The sequence below is a fragment of the Chiloscyllium punctatum genome, chromosome 33 (genome assembly GCF_047496795.1).
Source record: "Chiloscyllium punctatum isolate Juve2018m chromosome 33, sChiPun1.3, whole genome shotgun sequence".
Taxonomy (NCBI): Eukaryota; Metazoa; Chordata; class Chondrichthyes; order Orectolobiformes; family Hemiscylliidae; genus Chiloscyllium; species Chiloscyllium punctatum.
This window is the reverse complement of record NC_092771.1, coordinates 4401636-4418991: the sequence shown is the minus strand read 5'-3', so window position 1 is coordinate 4418991 and position 17356 is coordinate 4401636. Positions and strand designations below refer to the sequence as shown.

Here is a 17356-nt window from a genome sequence, read left to right as displayed (position 1 = left end):
GTAAGTTAAACTACTAAAGCTGTTTTTAATTTTGTTTCCTTTTATCTTGATTTATTTCAAAAATACTTTAGAAATCTTGATTCCAGTGCTGCAGGCGCTGAGAGTGAACTAACAATGTGCTGTAACTGTTTAGACTCAATAGTAACTTTTGTCATTTTCGGCTACTTCAGCTACTGGATCTTGCTGTCTGGTAGTAGACATGCTGAGTTTGTTTCTGTTTATACAGTGAATTTATTGTTGTCAAATTTGTGGGTAATTTGCTGCAATGTGCAGAGTGACTCAAAGTACTTGTCATTTTCATACTTTAACTCTTATTGTCACTTAAAACTATACTGTTTTCCATAGTTTTAGTCAGTAACTTAAAAACAACTAGAATAAAAATGTTGGATTTATTATGACTGAATTCTTTAACATTTAAACCACCTCTCTCCTGTATGTGAACAATGTTTAATTAAACTGTGATTGATTCTAATTCAGTTTTGTGTTATGGGCATACAGTGTTCATTGTGAGTTACTCCCTAGCTATTGATTCCATTACTATTCCTGTAAAGTCTCTGACATTTAACCAGGCTGTTGTGAACCTTGGTCCAAAGTTTCCGATGAGATCTGTGCCATCTGACTTAGCTCTGGACTTTGTCCTGTTGTCTCCTATCCATTCCCTGTTTATTGTCACTAGTTTGTATATCCTAAATTGCTATACTACCAGTCCTATGTAACTTGAAATTTCCCTGTGACCTCTCAAATACGAATTTTGGCTGTTGTCCCAGAAATGATTCCAACTCTTCTGTTCCCACATATTTTTCTTTATTTCTTTTTTCTTCACCTCACCTAACCCTTTGTCACCTGTCTTCAGGTCTCCTTTAATTTCATCTTTTTGGACACTCAGCCTTCCCAACATCCTTTTGGCTTTGATGTTCATGGAGTCTCTGATATTCCACAGACCTTTTAAAAATAGCAGGCAAGACTTGATTTGGAGATCCTGCCCCTCTTTCTGATCAATTTTTGCTGGTAGGGGAAGGGCATTATTCATACATTAAGAGACTTACTTTATTTCACCTAAAATGCCCCTTGATGTTTGCCCATGGTGGATACTGGAAGAATTGGCATGAATGTTGTAAGCATAAAGAGTGATAGGTTGGTTGGCATGGATTATGGTCGCTAAAAGTACTATGAGGCTGGTGTAGTTGTCATGGAGGCTATGAGGGCCTTTGGGCATGAGTGATGGTGGCATCAATTAGCATGAGAGGCATGGAAGGGGTATTGGGGGAGTGGGAGTGAGAATGAAGGGTGAGGGCTTGAAGGCCTAACTTTAAAGGAAACTGGCAGTGTCCCAGAGGAATGAGATGGGCCTTTTAAGCAGCCCAGCTTGGTACTTGCCCTCCCAATCTATCTCCAGGTGAACAGTTTGACACCATCCTACACTTGCCCCCTCTATAGTGTTGAGGTAAAAATAAGGACTGCAGATGCTGGAAACCAGAGTCTAGATTAGAGTGGTGCTGGAAAAGCACAGCAGGTCAGGCAGCATTCGAGGAGCAGGAAAATGAAGGGCTTTTCCCCAAAACGTTGATTTTCCTGCTCTTTGGATGCTGCCTGACCTGCTGGGCTTTTCCAGCACCACTCTAATCTAGACCCTCTATAGTGATGTTCCTGTCATACAGAAAAGTTTCACCTGAGGCAGACCTAACTTCCACTAAATGCCTCAAGAATGAAAATTTGGCCAAAACTCTTCAAAAGTCTTTGACCTTCCAGATTATCTTGCTGCTGTTCAAGATGTAACTCTCTTTTGGTAAGTCCGCACTTCTTTGTGCCTCCTTAGCATCCTCCATACTCTACTTGCTGATCCTCCATCCACTGGGGACTGACCTTGCCAACTCTTCCCCCTCTTACTCACATGTCCCACTGCCAAGTATATGGACTCTTCTGGTCTTTTTCTGCGGATCTTCCGCTAGAATGCCTCATCACTTGTCAAGAGGTTCCTTGCCATCCACTAGTTTATTCTGGATGTTTGCATTAACATCATGGCCTTCATGGAAACTTGTCTGAAAAGTGATAACACTCACCAAGGTGAAATCCTCTCACCTGACTAATCCTTACATTTCTAATCTCAATATACTGTTGTGAGGGCAGTGTTGCTGTTCTGGCCTGACTCCTTACTGCCTTCTTCTATAAGCATCTCAGCTTGTTCCACCATCTCAGCCCTCATTTAAAATCTTCACTTTCTACACCCCATTTAAAAAATCCTCTAATTGAGATATTTTCACTGTTTGCCTCCCTCTGCACCGAGCAATTTCTCATTCTTGGAGATTTAACCCTTATCTCTCTCCTCTGAATTTACAGTCTTTATTTCCTAGTTAAATCTCTTCAATTGTGTAAACTCCCCAACCCTTAGTCGTGGTGACACTCCTTGACCCTGCCATGTCCTGAAGTCTTATTACTGCAATCATATTAATCCCAGATCAGCTCATTTCTGATCACTTCCTTGTATCACTCACCATCACATTTCCTTTTTATGCCACAATCCAACCTCTTCTTGTGTCCACTCCTGGGAGATACAATCCATAATTAACTCAAAACTGCACTTTCAAAGTTCCAAACACTTACTACAACATTTCTGCAGCTACTGATTTGCTCAACTATGTGCTCACCTCCAACTTTGATACATCAGTTCTCCTTAAAGCCATTATTCTCATCAATTCCCCCTTCCTTCTTGAAACCTATTATTCCTCATCCCTCCCTCAAAGCATAATGCTTGGCTTAACATTTTAGCAAACTGCTGTGCCATCTTCAATGTCCCTTTTGTCTCCAAAGATTTTGAATGCGTTTGTCACTTAAATTTGTTGTCATCTTACCCAGAAATCCAGGTTTGAATTCTTCAACCAGGGTTTTATCCCTGCCATCTGTTGTACTGAGATAGCTCTTATCAAATGACATTGCATGTGACTGTGACCCTTTGTCAACCTTCTCAACCAGTCTGCAATCTATAACCTAATGACTCTACCATCCATCTCTAATGTCTCTCCACCATTGGTTGACTGGCTGTGATTACTCTGTTCTGGTTCCATTTTTATTTATCTACTTGTCATCCACTATTGGTTTGGCACAGTAGCTCAGTGGTTAGTATTGCTGCCCTACATCTCCAGGGACCCGGGTTTGATTCCACACTTGGATATCTGTCTGTGAGGAGTTTGCATGTTCCCCCCATGTCCTCAGGGTGCTCCACTTTCCTCCCACAGTCCAAAGATATGCATGCAGGTTAGGTGGATTGGCCATAGTAAATTGCCCATAGTGTCCAGGGATGTGCAGGCTAGGTGGATTGCCCAGGGGAAATTCAGGGTTAGAGGATAGGGGAGTTGGGTCTGAGTGGGATGCTCTTCAGATAGTCACTGTGGACTCAATGGGTTGAATGGCCTGCTTCTCCACTGTAGGAATCCTACTGTATCACATGCAAGGACTTTTCTTCTTGCTCCATTGTTATCACCTTATTCAAAGAAATCTCTTTGCTGTCTTCCTATTTGTCACTACATGTTGCCCTTTGGTCACAGATGGCACTCAGTTCTACTTTTTAATCACCACTCTGGATATCTCTTGTAACATTATAAGACAGCACATCAACATCAAGTACCAGATAAATTACTTCCAATCTACTGTTGAATAGCTATCAAATCTAGCCCTCCCCCGGCAACATACTAAGTTTGCGTGTTACATTTGACATGAAGAGGAGCTTTGGAACACACAATTGAGTGATCATTAAGCCTACCTATTTCTACCTCTGGAACAGAGTCCAACTTTGCATCATCTGAGTTATTCTGTTTCAGAACATTGTGTTCATTCCTTTGTTATGTCCAGATGTGATTATTCCAATGTACTCTTAGCTGGTTATCCACACCACATACTTGAGATCATCAAAAACTCCTTTGTCTGCCCCGAATCCCATTCACCTGTTGATCCCACACTATCAGAGGAGTGATGTTTCCCAGGGCTTGATCTAGCCTCACAGCCCATTCATTAGTCTTTAGATCCACTCTTTCCCTGATCTTATCCTAGACATGCAGTACTTCCAGCCTGTTGTCCTCATGGCCCCAGCAATGACTCTGCCCTAAGGAAATCCTTCCCTTGTTCATGTTGTTAATGCTCCAACAACCCCAAGGCTCCTTGCCCGTGTTCGTACCCACATTGGTTCCATGGAAGCCCCTCGTAGGGCCAAGTCAAGATTAGAGTGGTGCTGGAAAGCACAGCAGGTCAGGCAGCATCCGAGGAGCAGAAACATCAACATTTCAGGCAAAGGCTCTTCCTCAACAATCCTGACCTGCTGGGCTTTTCCAGCACCACTCTAATCTTGACTCTAATCTCTAGCATCTGCAGTCCCCATTTTGCCGGAAGGTCAACCTTAGGGGCCCTGCTCCCACTACCCTGACACTGTCCTCTTCCTGGCCCCACCCACTCTACTTTTGACAACACCTTTCCCTCTGGCCCTTTCCACCCCTCTGCACCACTGACCTGCTTTTCTGAGTTAAAAATCACCCAACACCAGGTTACGGTCCAACAGGTTTATTTGGAAGCAGTAGCTTTTGGAGGGCTGTTCAATATATAATCTCAGTTACAGGACACTGTAATCTTTCGCTATAAATTCAGTGTTTTATGATTTTAGCTCCACAACCTCCTGATGAAGGAGCAGCGCTCTGAAAGCTACTGCTTCCAAATAAACCTGTTGGACCATAACCTGGTGTTGGGTGATTTTTAACTTGTCCACCCCAGTCCAACACTGGCTCCTCCACATCATTGCTACCATCCCTCACACTGGCCCGCCCCCATTAAACCCCCTCCGTGACTCCACACCCACGCCGCAAAACCGCCCCGTCCATCAGACCCCGCCCCTCCATCGGGCCCCGCCCCAGACACCGCCCACAGGCCCGCCCTCCGAAATTCCGCGCCTCCATCAGACCCCGCCCCTCCATCAGACCCCGCCCCTCCAACTGGTCCCGCCCCCGTCAGACCCCGCCCCTCCATCAGACACCGTCCCTCCAACAGGTCCCGCCCCGTCCGACCCCACCCGCCAAAACCCCGCCCCCACAATCAGACCCCGCCCCCTACCAGGTTCCACCCCCATCAGGCCAGGCCCCGCCCCTCCCCGCCGTCCCTCGGGATGTTCCGCGGCTCGGGGATGAAGAGCTCGAGGCCGAGTTTCAGGAGTTACCTGCCGCCGGCGGAGGTGAGGCTGAGTGCGGTGTGTCAGGCCGCGGTCTCTGTCGCTCTCTCGGTGTCTCGCTGTAACGGCTGTTTCTTTCCCTAGAGCTCCTTCCCGAGCCGGGCCGAAGTGAACCGGGTGTGTGAGGCCGCGCTGTTGCCGGGTGAGTCTTTACTCGAAGCCGGGGCCGCGGAGGCGGGGAGGGGAGTGGGGGGGGGGGGGAAGGGGGGGGGAAGGAGGGCGGGCCGGCCGGAGAACCAGGAGTCTGAGCCCGGGGTAGAAACCTTGAAGGAAAACGGAGAGAAAACTTCTAGAGAAAGGCCCCGTGAAGTGGGCGCTCAAGGTGGGCTGTTATGGGAGCGATGGACCGAAGGTTCCCTTGTGGGTGTGCACCTTGGTTAGAGAAGGGTCTACTGTCTGAGGCTGGGCTGCAGACTGTGCCCAGGGTTTGGTGTTTCCTGAGTGAGAATCTGGTCCGGCAGTTCATTGACCAGAGTCTGGGGAGAGAGAGAGAGCCATGTTCCTGCTCAGGTTACTGGGCTCAGTAACAGCTTGATGGGCCGAATAACCTTTCATATTGAGCAACACCAGGCGACATTAAAATGGTTTGGCAAAAGAGAGGAACGATGGAAGCATATTAAAACAAGGGCGTGAGCTTCAAGATTGAGGTGTTGTTTTTACTGTTCAAGTAGATCCTGATTGCCCTAGGACCCAGTCTCTGTTGCCCAGATTGGTTCCAAATCCATGTACATTTGGCACACAGCAGTGGGTCAGTTTTTGTACAATCGTTAAGTTCCAGTTTTGCAGCGAGGTCACAGTTGATCACAGTTGGAGGGTGAGTTTCACTTCCCTGCAGTGTATCAGATCTGTCTAAAGGTAGATTTGATTGATGCTGTGTACCTTGTAGTGACTAATTAGTACATACTATTATTTCCAGCAGTGGTGTCACATCAATCTGTCAGGTGTCTCAGTTACTTTGGTCTGAGTCTGAGAGACTGGAGCATAGGATAGCACTGGACCAGAGGATAAGAGGAAGAGAGTACTCCTTGGTATGGGTAGGGGTGCAAGTTTTGACAAAATAGCTTATTTCTAAATAATTTTAGAAAGTGTTGTCTCATTCTGTCACAGCTTTGTACATTTTCTCCTTTGGGAGCAGATGTCATTATTGATGGGGCAATAATTTGGAAGGCTGTCACATTGGAACCTAGCTGTAGTATAACTGGGCATGTCGATGTCTCAGCAGTGGAAATCATCATCATTAATGTTGTAACCTAATCATCAAATTAAACAAGATACACACAATATTTCTATTTTAAAAGGACATCACTGAGGGAACGCTGCGCTGTTGGAGGGTCAGTGCTTGGGGGAGGGAGATCTGTTTGGGAATTGTCAGCGGGTCATTACTGAAGAGCTGCACTGATGATGGGCAATGTTCTCATTCAAAGAATTGAGATGGTCTGGATTTCATAGGGTGAAAGGGTGTTTGAGTCAGAAAACCTCATATTTTTAAAAGGTACTGGGTATGCAGTTGTTCTGATGGAACCCACAAGGCTATGGGGTGAAGTATTTCAATGTGGGACTAAACTGGCTGGTTGCTTGTTGGCTGACTTGGGCCTAATGGATTGAATCCTTTCCTTCCATGTCATAAATGTATTTGCTTCTACCGGAGTTTTTTTGTGCCATAAAACTCAGTAATGGTATAAAATGAACTGTGGAATCGCTCTGTCCATGCTAACTGTGCTGAACTGGATTTTGAATGGATGAAGATATTTAGTCACAAGTGAGTAGTAGCTCATGTGCTCCTTCTTGAGGGCAGGTAGGGATGGGCAATTAATGCTGGCCCAACCTGCATCCCATTGGTGAGTAAAAATATATTGACAGCATTATTGCTGTGGTAATGTCTGGGTGTTCCACTGAGTTACACTGAGCACTTTCAGGCAGTGCTACACTCGTGATAACAGTAATGATTCTATGACTCACATGGCACTGAGCTTTAATAATTCAACAGAAAACTTATTGTTTAACCCACCACAAAACAAGTAATTTGTGTTGTATGAACAGTTGAAGAAATGGCAGAATGAATATTTCCTGCACACTGTAAGAGGGCTTAGGCCTTTTGCTGACTGTTGGTGCAGTGATTGAATGTCTGATTTTGTTTTGCTTTTGATGGACTGGGTACACTCTGACGTTTTCCACATAATTGAATTGTCTTGTGACCCTGTCTCAACTACTTACACGTGTATGCACTGTTGGCAACGTCTTGTGTCTGAACTTTGGGTGTTTCCATCACTGTGCCCATTTTATAGTTTTCAGTGGTAGCAAAAATAAGGCTATTTAGTCCCTTGGAGACAGTGAGGTCTACAGACACTGGAGATCAGAGTTGAGAGAGTGTGTTACTGGAAAAGCACAGCAGGTTAGGCAGCATCCAAGGAGCAGAAAAACAGCTGTTTTGGGCCGGAGCCCTCCTTCAGGAATACTCAGTTCCTTGGACCTGTTGTATCCTTTAATAAGATCATGGCTGACTTGTATCTTATCTTCAACTACCTGCTTTGGTTTCTACCCCTTAAACCTATAGAAAATGTTTACAGTCTGTTTTTGTGATTTTCAATCAACTGTTATTGGGGACATATGTTCAGATTTCCACCTACTGTTCTGGTGAGAGAGATCTGCTGGAACATTTCAGGTGGTTTAGCTGCTCAGTATCAGAAACAAGTCCAAGCCTGTCCTAGTGTGATGGCAATAAACATTAATTTCGTGAAGAGTTTTTTTTTGTTATACAAGAGAGAAATCTTTCAGGCACACTGGGTCTTATTAAACTCCCCAAAGCACTGGAGATTCAGGGCTCAGCAAATAAAATTGATTAGGAATAATTTTAGATTTAGATTTCCTACAGTGTGGAAAAAGGCCCTTCGGCCCAACAAGTCTACACCTCTGAAGAGCAACCCACCCAGACCGATTTCCCTCTGACACCCTAATGTACCAAACACTATGGGCAATTTAGCATGGCCAATTCACCTGACTTACACATCTTTGGACTGTGGGAGGAAACCAGAGCACCCGGAGGAAAGCCATGCAGACACTGGGAGAATGTGCAAACTCTACACAGGCAGTTGCCTGAGGCTGGAATCGAACCTGGGACCTTGGTGCTATGAGGCAGCAGTGCTAACCACTGAGCCACCATGCTGTCCCCATTTTAGAATGCAATCTTTGTGAAAATGATTTTTCAAGAAAAAATCAAATTGTTGCAAAGGTTAATATTTGAATTGGATTTTAAAAATGCTGATTTGTTACGTGACATTTAAGAACAATTCTGAAACAGACTGATGTTAGAATGGCGCAAAGTGTGGATTTAGCTTAGTCTGTTGATTAATCAAGGCAGGTAGTGCCATGTCAATGGACTGGAATTTCTATGCAGTCTCTGCCTCACCATATGAAGGTGTTAGGTGTATAATTAATGGCTATGCTTTTCAACTGACTGTACAACTGGCTGATACTCTCGAACACAGGGCCAGCAACCACTAATGAGGCAGTTTCACAACCTGAATCTGCTGGCCAGGCTGCATTTTTTGATATGAAGCAGCAGATGTGATTATGGCTGCACAAATGCATTGCTTTTTTTTAACTGATTTATAACCATCTGAAACATGTTGAGTAGGAACATTTGTAGCCCTGTAATAAGCCACAGCATGGAGTGACATGTTAATTGAATCTCTGAGCAATCAGACTGCACAGTGATGGTTTTTCTTTATTAAATCAGACATTTTCTGTCGATGTCTCATGTGTGTGTTCTTAAACTAAACTATTTTCACTCTGCTTGTTGGAGTGTTTTTAATCTTTCAACATCACTTTTTGAAAAAAACTGGTCAAGTTGCAGACTGGAGCTATTTTTGATAATTTAATGCATCTTGGTTAGCATTTTAGCTCTTGACCAGTTGAGTTACAGTAGAACCAGCTTGTAACCTTCACTTCTTTGGTTTTAAACAGGATAAAGCAACTGTTTTCTAAAGGCTGAAAAGCTGGCAACAGTGGGGGTCCAGTGCATAAAACATCAAAAGTGAATGGAATGCTGACCTTTACATCCGAATGACTAAAACACATGGGATAGAAGTTATGTTTCAGCTTTACAAAGCCAAGTGTGGACCCTGTCTGGAGTTACTTTAGCCAATGTGATCGCAAACACCTTGAGAAAGATATATTGACTTTGGAGGGAATGCAGTATAGATTTATTGGAATAATACTTGGATTCCAATGCTTAGATTGGGAAGAAAGATTACACAACTGGGCATCTGACCCTGGTATTTAGAAGGTTAAGTGGGGGTGGGGGGGGTGGGGGTGGGGAGGTGTGTGATTTTGTCAAAAATTTCAAACTATTGAGAGGAACAGATTTTGTAGCTGGAGAGAAACTTTCTGCTGGTTTGGTAGCGGAGTTGACGAGAGGGTAGTCTCAAAATTAGAATCAGACCTTTTAGGAGTGAAACTAGGAAACACGAGGTGCTGGGAATTTGGAACTTTTCTATATGCTGTTAATTAAAATGAAATGTGATTTATTTTTGTAAATTAGAGATACAAAAGGAAAATTGCCAAATTAACTTATGTGGAAGTTCAGCTATGATCTTATTGAAAGCTGGATCAGGCTCAAGAGGCTGGATGACCTCCTCTATCATTGTTCCCAATGCAGACGGTGGATGAATGGAATTTGAAAGACTTTTGAAAGCCAGTATTTGATTCTTTTCATGATTGTTTATACATAACACCAGAATTGAAAATAGCAGATCTCAAGTTATCCCAAGTTTACTTGACCCCATTCTTTCCCCAAAGCTTTTCTGACTTGATTTGGATGCTGTTTGGAATTAGTTGGTTATGAAATATTGGGCTGGATGCCATAACTTTTTATTCTGGAGATATAAACCATAATCACCAATGTGGTGGGACACTGAGGTATTTCTAACCTCCAGTTGTTTTATTTCAGGGGAACTTGTGGTGAGTGAGACGAGCAATGTCCGAAAATGTATTGCTACGGACACAAGTGCTCATGATCTCTCTGGGACATTGCTATGCACCAACTTCAAGATCTCCTTCATTACAAAGGATGTGACACCTTTTCGGGTTTGTGCATTCTTGTAAATATTCAAGAATTGAGTGATATTTGTCTCCTAATAAGCATAAATAAATTGACAAATCAATTTCATGTAATTCTAGACTGGAGAAAATTGAGTTATTATACTTAAAGCAATAAAGATTATGTAGATATTAAATAAGTCTTCAAAGTAAAGAAAAATTGATAGAGTAAATAACAAGAAATTATTTCCACTGACAAGAGGGCCAGTAACGAGCAAGATAATTGGTAAAAAAGCCAGAGGGTGTGATGAAGAGACTTTTTGTTTTGCATTGAGTCATGATGCACAGCCTGAAAGGCTGGTGAAAACAAATTCACTTAATTACAAAAGGAAATTTCGGTGTACAATTGAAAAAGAAAACTATCATCCTATAGGGAAGGAACTGGGCAGGAAACTACAAATGAATACAGAATGTGAGAGGAATTCAACTGGTCTTGCAGCATCTAAGGAGAGAGAAGTAGTTACTGTTTCAAGTCTGTTATGACTCTTCAGAAGCACAACTTCCTCATTTCACAGATGTTGACAAACCTGAGTTTATCCAGTACCCTGTGCTTGTTTCAGATTTCCAGCATCTGCAGTGATTTGATTTTTTTGTGGCAGGGAATTAGTTGGATTGTTCTTTCAAAAATTGATGTTCAGAGATCTTGGAGTTTGTTGTAGTTTCAGAAGAGGGTTGATAACTGGTGTTCTGAAATGGGGAGAAGTTGATACTTTTGAGACAGGGCTAAGGGAGCCAAGAGCAGAGATTGAAATGGGGAGACTGTTGAAGGTGCGCTGGGAGGAAAGTGTATAAGGAGGACCTAGAGTTTCGTGCTGTGATCGATAGCTGATTGTATATGTTTGGGTAGGAGGAGGAATAAGTGAATAGCCAAATTTCCCCTCATGAGAGTATTGTATCAAATAAAGCTCAGTGTGTATTAATGAGGGGCTGCTTATTGACTAGTTCACATTCTGATCTCTGCCAATGAGAAATGTTTTATACAGAGTAACAGACTGTGTGTTATATAACATGAGATTTTATGCAGAATAACTGACTTATTGGGGGTGGGGGGAGGGAGGTAGTATGTAGAATAACAGACCTTGCATTATGACATAATCTGGGTACAGCACAGCATGTTCTCTCAAGCAGTCAAGCCACAAGAAATGTTTTGTGTGTTTATATAATAATGAGCAGAATGTTGTGTTATTCTGTATGATGTGTTATAGGTTAATAAGGAGACTGCTGTAACAGGTATTCTGTAGCAACGTTGGTGTTAGACTGGGTAGTGCACAGCGTGATTTACGGCAATGAGATTATTATACCGGGTGCCCACAGTTTACAGAATATTATATTTTATGGACAATCTGAGGAAAACTTTTTATTTGTGGTTTGTCTTGAATCATTGTTCCATTCATCTGGACTGCTTAGGAAAATTAAAAATGGTGCAATTATCTGAGGTGAAGCACATGCCCAGACAGGTTCAGAAAACGAAAAAAGACTTAGCTCTTTAACAGGAGCAGAAAAACTGTGTTTATCACCTCTCAGTTCATTACTGTGAACAAACTAAAAGCAGTTGACGTGACAGAATTTTGTGGGAAAATTCCAAATAATAACATTGGAAAATTTCTTCTGCATTTAATTATGACCAAAATATGCTTCAAACAAATGCATTTTAAGAGTTCGCTATCAGCCAGTGTGATAGAATAGAATACTAAAGATACTTGGGCTCATTGTTATGTTCTTTATAGTCCCTTAAAGGTTGTCCTCTGTTGCAGGTGTAGGTAGGTTGATAGGTCAGAATTACAGGGTCACTTTAAATTGAGTTGAATTAGCTTTATTGTCATGTACTCAAATGAATACAGTGAAAAGTTTTAAAGTCGTCACTTACAGCGCCACCTTGGTACAGAGGTACCTAGGCATGATCCTGAGTTACAGAATAGAGAAAGGAAGGAAAAAAGTTACTTTACATCTATACAGAGTATAACCAAAGGTCAGAAAAACAAGAAACAGAATTAAAAAGACAAACATCGCAGTCTCTCTCCAAAGGTTCTCTGCAGCAGATAGTGTAGGGGCCTTATGGTCTGACCACGAGCTACTGCCGTGCTCTGCAGTGAGCCGCTGGACGCCTGTTTCGAGCCACTGTGATTCCACAATGACTGTGTAATGGTCACATCTGTCAACACCATTGTGGACAGATGTATCTACAGATTGGTCTCCACCAATGCCGTTTCGGAGGTTGGGGCCATGTGTCCAAGGCTGAGAGGGACGAGAGTGAGAAGGGATTTCTGCGTTTTGAAACACATACTTAGAACACAGAACATAGAACAGTACAGCACAGAACAGGCCCTTCAGCCCACGATGTTGTGCTGACCATTGATCCTCATGTATGCACCCTCAAATTTCTGTGCCCATATGCATGTCCAGCAGTCTCTTAAATATCCCCAATGACTTTGCTTCCACAACTGCTGCTGGCAAAGCATTCCATGCTCTCTCAACATTCTGTGTAAAGAACCCGCCTCTGACATCCCCTCTATACTTTCCTCCAACCAGCTTAAAACTATGACCCCTCGAATTAGTCATTTCTGCCCTCGAAAATAGTCTCTGGCTATCGACTCTATCTATGCCTCTCATTATCTTGTATACCTCAATTATACCTATCACCTTGCTAATGGGATAGATTTCAAACTGATCCAGCAACTCCATACCAGGCACTCCTCATCAGCAGTTATATTCAACCACAATCTTTATTGAAAAAAGTCTGAGCTCAGTCAACCTCTCTTCATAACATAAGCCCTCCAGTCCAGGCAGCATCCTGGTAGTGTAACATGATCATGTAACATGATTTCCTCCCGGTACAGTTATAAATTGTGTTCATTTTGTACCAATTGTTGATTTATCGCCACTCTGCTTGGGAGTACAGGTAGCTGTAAATTGTAAAGCTGCCTACTCATTCTTACTATTGTATGAGGGAGGCAGAAATTAATTCTAACTTTGTTTCAATTTCAGAAATTTCAGTACAGAAACCTGCTGTTGGAGGAACATGACATCTCTCTCACCTGTGTGGAACAGGTTGTAGCAGGTCTGGTGCTCTTCACTTGTCTGTTCTGTTATTTGCTAAGTAGACAAGCAGGAGGCTGGAAGAACATAGCAAGCCAGGTAGTATGAGGACGTAGAGAACTCAATGTTTCGAGTGTAACTCTTCAGGAATCATAGAATCTCTGCGGTGTGGAAACGGGTGCTTCAGGCCCAACAAGTCCACACTGATTCTGTGAAGACTATCTCATTCAAACCCATTCCCCTACCCTATTAATCTACATTTACTTCTGACTAATGCACCTAATCTACACATCCTTGAATACTATGGGCAATTTAGAATGGTCAATTCACTTAATCTGCGCATTTTTGGATTATGGGAGGAAACTGGAGCACCCAGAGGAAACCCATGAAGACATGGGGAGAATGTGCAAACTCCACACAGTCACCCAAGGCTGTGACTGAGTTACAGTTGCTTTCTGATTTTGTTCCTCCTGATTTGACTTTTGTAGGGTATAAATAAAGGAGGTTAGGTCACAAGTCATCTCAAACTTGTGTCTATTGGCCACGTTAATTGTTAAAGACTCTGATTTTCGGGTTGTCACAGGAAGTTCTGTTTTTGACTTGGATTCAGAAACAACTAATAGTCATCAGAAGATTAAATCATGGTGAAAGCACTAAGTGTGACACAGACACAGAATGTTCTTTGGGCAGGGGACTTGATTGTCCAATGTAGAGAGTGGCTCAATAATGTCACTGCTGACTGAGTTGATTCAATCCTCTAATGCATAACTGCCAGACTGGGTCTGTGACAGGTGGTGAGGGAACCAACACAGGGAAAAATACACTTGACCTCATCCTGACCAATCTGTAGTACATCTGTCCACAATGGGGTTGGCAGACATGACCATTATACAGTCATTGTGGAATCACAGTTTCACTTTCATATCAAGGATGATATATAATGTTGTACTATCACCTTGCTAATGGGATAGATTTCAAACTGATCCAGCAACTCCATACCAGGCACTCCTCATCAGCAGTTATATTCAACCACAATCTTTATTGCCATGACTTGGTATCCCCTGCTCGATGATTCAACTCAATGATAATAAATGAAGAGTAAAGGAATGCAGGCCAGCAGCAGCATCAGGCATACATAAAAATGTGTTAACCTGGTGAAGCTACCAAATGGGATTACTTTCATTCTAAACCACATAAATAGTATGCAATAGATACAGCTAAGCAATATCACAACCAGTTGACCAGATCCATACCCTCAGTCCTGCTACATCTAGTTGTGATGGTGGTGAGCAATTAAATAGCCAACAAGAGGTGGACCTTCACAAATATCCCCATCCTCAACAGTGGGGAAGCTCAGCACATGAACACTTCAGCCAGAAGTGTCAAATGAACGATGCATCCTGGCCTCCTCCAGAGGTTCCCAACATCACAGAACAGTCTTTAACCAATTTGATTCACTCCACAAATATCAAGAAGTGGCTGAAAACACTGGGTGCTCTGGGCCCATATGACATCCCAGAATTGTACTGAAAACCTGTGCTCTAGAACAAGCCTTGGCCCTAGCTAAGCTGTTCCAGTACAACTGCAATATGTTACGTACCTAACAATGTGGAAGATTTACTAGGTATATCCTGTTCATACAAAGCAGGACAAATCCAACCCATTCAATTAGACTCCCTCCAACCCTCAGTCCACTCTCGATCATCAGTAAAATAATGCAAGATGTTGTCACACATTCTGCTCAGGTAATCATGAAGGACTGTCCATCTCAACCTCTCCTCTCACCTGAGGCATGGTGACTCTTGGGTGCAACCACCACTATTTCTCTCTTTTATTCTCTCCCTCTCGACATATCACCCTCTCTCTCTCTCGACATATCTCCCTCTCCCTCTCTCTCTCGCTCTCGCTCGATCCCTCGCTCTCGCTCTCGCTCGATCCCTCGCTCTCGCTCTCGCTCTCGCTCGATCCCTCGCTCTCGCTCTCGCTCGATCCCTCGCTCTCGCTCTCGCTCGATCCCTCGCTCTCGCTCTCGCTCGATCCCTCGCTCTCGCTCGATCCCCCGCTCTCGCTCTCGCTCGATCCCCCGCTCTCGCTCTCGCTCGATCCCCCGCTCTCGCTCTCGCTCGATCCCCCGCTCTCGCTCTCGCTCGATCCCCCGCTCTCGCTCTCGCTCGATCCCCCGCTCTCGCTCTCGCTCGATCCCCCGCTCTCGCTCTCGCTCGATCCCCCGCTCTCGCTCTCGCTCGATCCCCCGCTCTCGCTCTCGCTCGATCCCCCGCTCTCGCTCTCGCTCGATCCCCCGCTCTCGCTCTCGCTCGATCCCCCGCTCTCGCTCTCGCTCGATCCCCCGCTCTCGCTCTCGCTCGATCCCCCGCTCTCGCTCTCGCTCGATCCCCCGCTCTCGCTCTCGCTCGATCCCCCGCTCTCGCTCTCGCTCGATCCCCCGCTCTCGCTCTCGCTCGATCCCCCGCTCTCGCTCTCGCTCGATCCCCCGCTCTCGCTCTCGCTCGATCCCCCGCTCTCGCTCTCGCTCGATCCCCCGCTCTCGCTCTCGCTCGATCCCCCGCTCTCGCTCTCGCTCGATCCCCCGCTCTCGCTCTCGCTCGATCCCCCGCTCTCGCTCTCGCTCGATCCCCCGCTCTCGCTCTCGCTCGATCCCCCGCTCTCGCTCTCGCTCGATCCCCCGCTCTCGCTCTCGCTCGATCCCCCGCTCTCGCTCTCGCTCGATCCCCCGCTCTCGCTCTCGCTCGATCCCCCGCTCTCGCTCTCGCTCGATCCCCCGCTCTCGCTCTCGCTCGATCCCCCGCTCTCGCTCTCGCTCGATCCCCCGCTCTCGCTCTCGCTCGATCCCCCCGCTCTCGCTCGATCCCCCGCTCTCGCTCGATCCCCCGCTCTCGCTCGATCCCCCGCTCTCGCTCGATCCCCCGCTCTCGCTCGATCCCCCGCTCTCGCTCGATCCCCCGCTCTCGCTCGATCCCCCGCTCTCGCTCGATCCCCCGCTCTCGCTCGATCCCCCGCGCTCGCTCGATCCCCCGCTCTCGCTCGATCCCCCGCTCTCGCTCGATCCCCCGCGCTCGCTCGATCCCCCGCGCTCGCTCGATCCCCCGCGCTCGCTCGATCCCCCGCGCTCGCTCGATCCCCCGCGCTCGCTCGATCCCCCGCGCTCGCTCGATCCCCCGCGCTCGCTCGATCCCCCGCTCGAGCGCTCGCTCGATCCCCCGCTCGAGCGCTCGCTCGATCCCCCGCTCGAGCGCTCGCTCGATCCCCCGCTCGAGCGCTTCGCTCGATCCCCCCGCTCGAGCGCTCCGCTCGATCCCCCGCTCGCGCGCTCGCTCGATCCCCCCGCTCGCGCGCCTCGCTCGATCCCCCGCTCGCGCGCTCGCTCGATCCCCCCGCTCGAGCGCTCGCTCGATCCCCCGCTCGAGCGCTCGCTCGATCCCCCGCTCGCGCGCTCGCTCGATCCCCCGCTCGAGCGCTCGCTCGATCCCCCGCTCGAGCGCTTCGCTCGATCCCCCGCTCGAGCGCTCGCTCGATCCCCCCGCTCGAGCGCTCGCTCGATCCCCCCGCTCGAGCGCATTCGCTCGATCCCCCGCTCGAGCGCTCGCTCGATCCCCCGCTCGAGCGCTCGCTCGATCCCCCGCTCGAGCGCCTATCGCTCGATCCCCCCGCTCGAGCGCTCGCTCGATCCCCCGCTCGAGCGCTCTCGCTCGATCCCCCGCTCGAGCGCCATCGCTCGATCCCCCCGCTCGAGCGCTCTCGCTCGATCCCCCGCTCGCGCGCTCGCTCGATCCCCCGCTCGAGCGCACTCGCTCGATCCCCCGCTCGAGCGCTCGCTCGATCCCCCGCTCGAGCGCCTCGCTCGATCCCCCCCGCTCGAGCGCTCGCTCGATCCCCCGCTCGCGCGCTCGCTCGATCCCCCCGCTCGAGCGCTCGCTCGATCCCCCGCTCGAGCGCTCGCTCGATCCCCCGCTCGCGCGCTCGTCGCTCGATCCCCCGCTCGCGCGCTCGCTCGATCCC

The 17356-nt window shown here is 46.6% G+C and overlaps 1 protein-coding gene across 2 annotated transcripts in view; it reads left to right on the top strand.

The window, feature by feature from the left end:
• The first annotated feature begins 5107 nt into the window (after positions 1 to 5107).
• Positions 5108 to 17356, top strand: part of mtmr10 (myotubularin related protein 10) — a 35838-nt gene continuing 23589 nt past the window's right edge. For both annotated transcript variants that reach the window (XM_072552758.1, XM_072552757.1), the window contains exons 1-4: positions 5108 to 5209; positions 5291 to 5348; positions 10155 to 10291; positions 13289 to 13361. In XM_072552758.1, the coding sequence (XP_072408859.1) occupies positions 5144 to 5209; positions 5291 to 5348; positions 10155 to 10291; positions 13289 to 13361 (334 nt within the window). In that variant the 5' untranslated portion in view covers positions 5108 to 5143. The remainder of the gene's footprint in view (positions 5210 to 5290; positions 5349 to 10154; positions 10292 to 13288; positions 13362 to 17356) is intronic.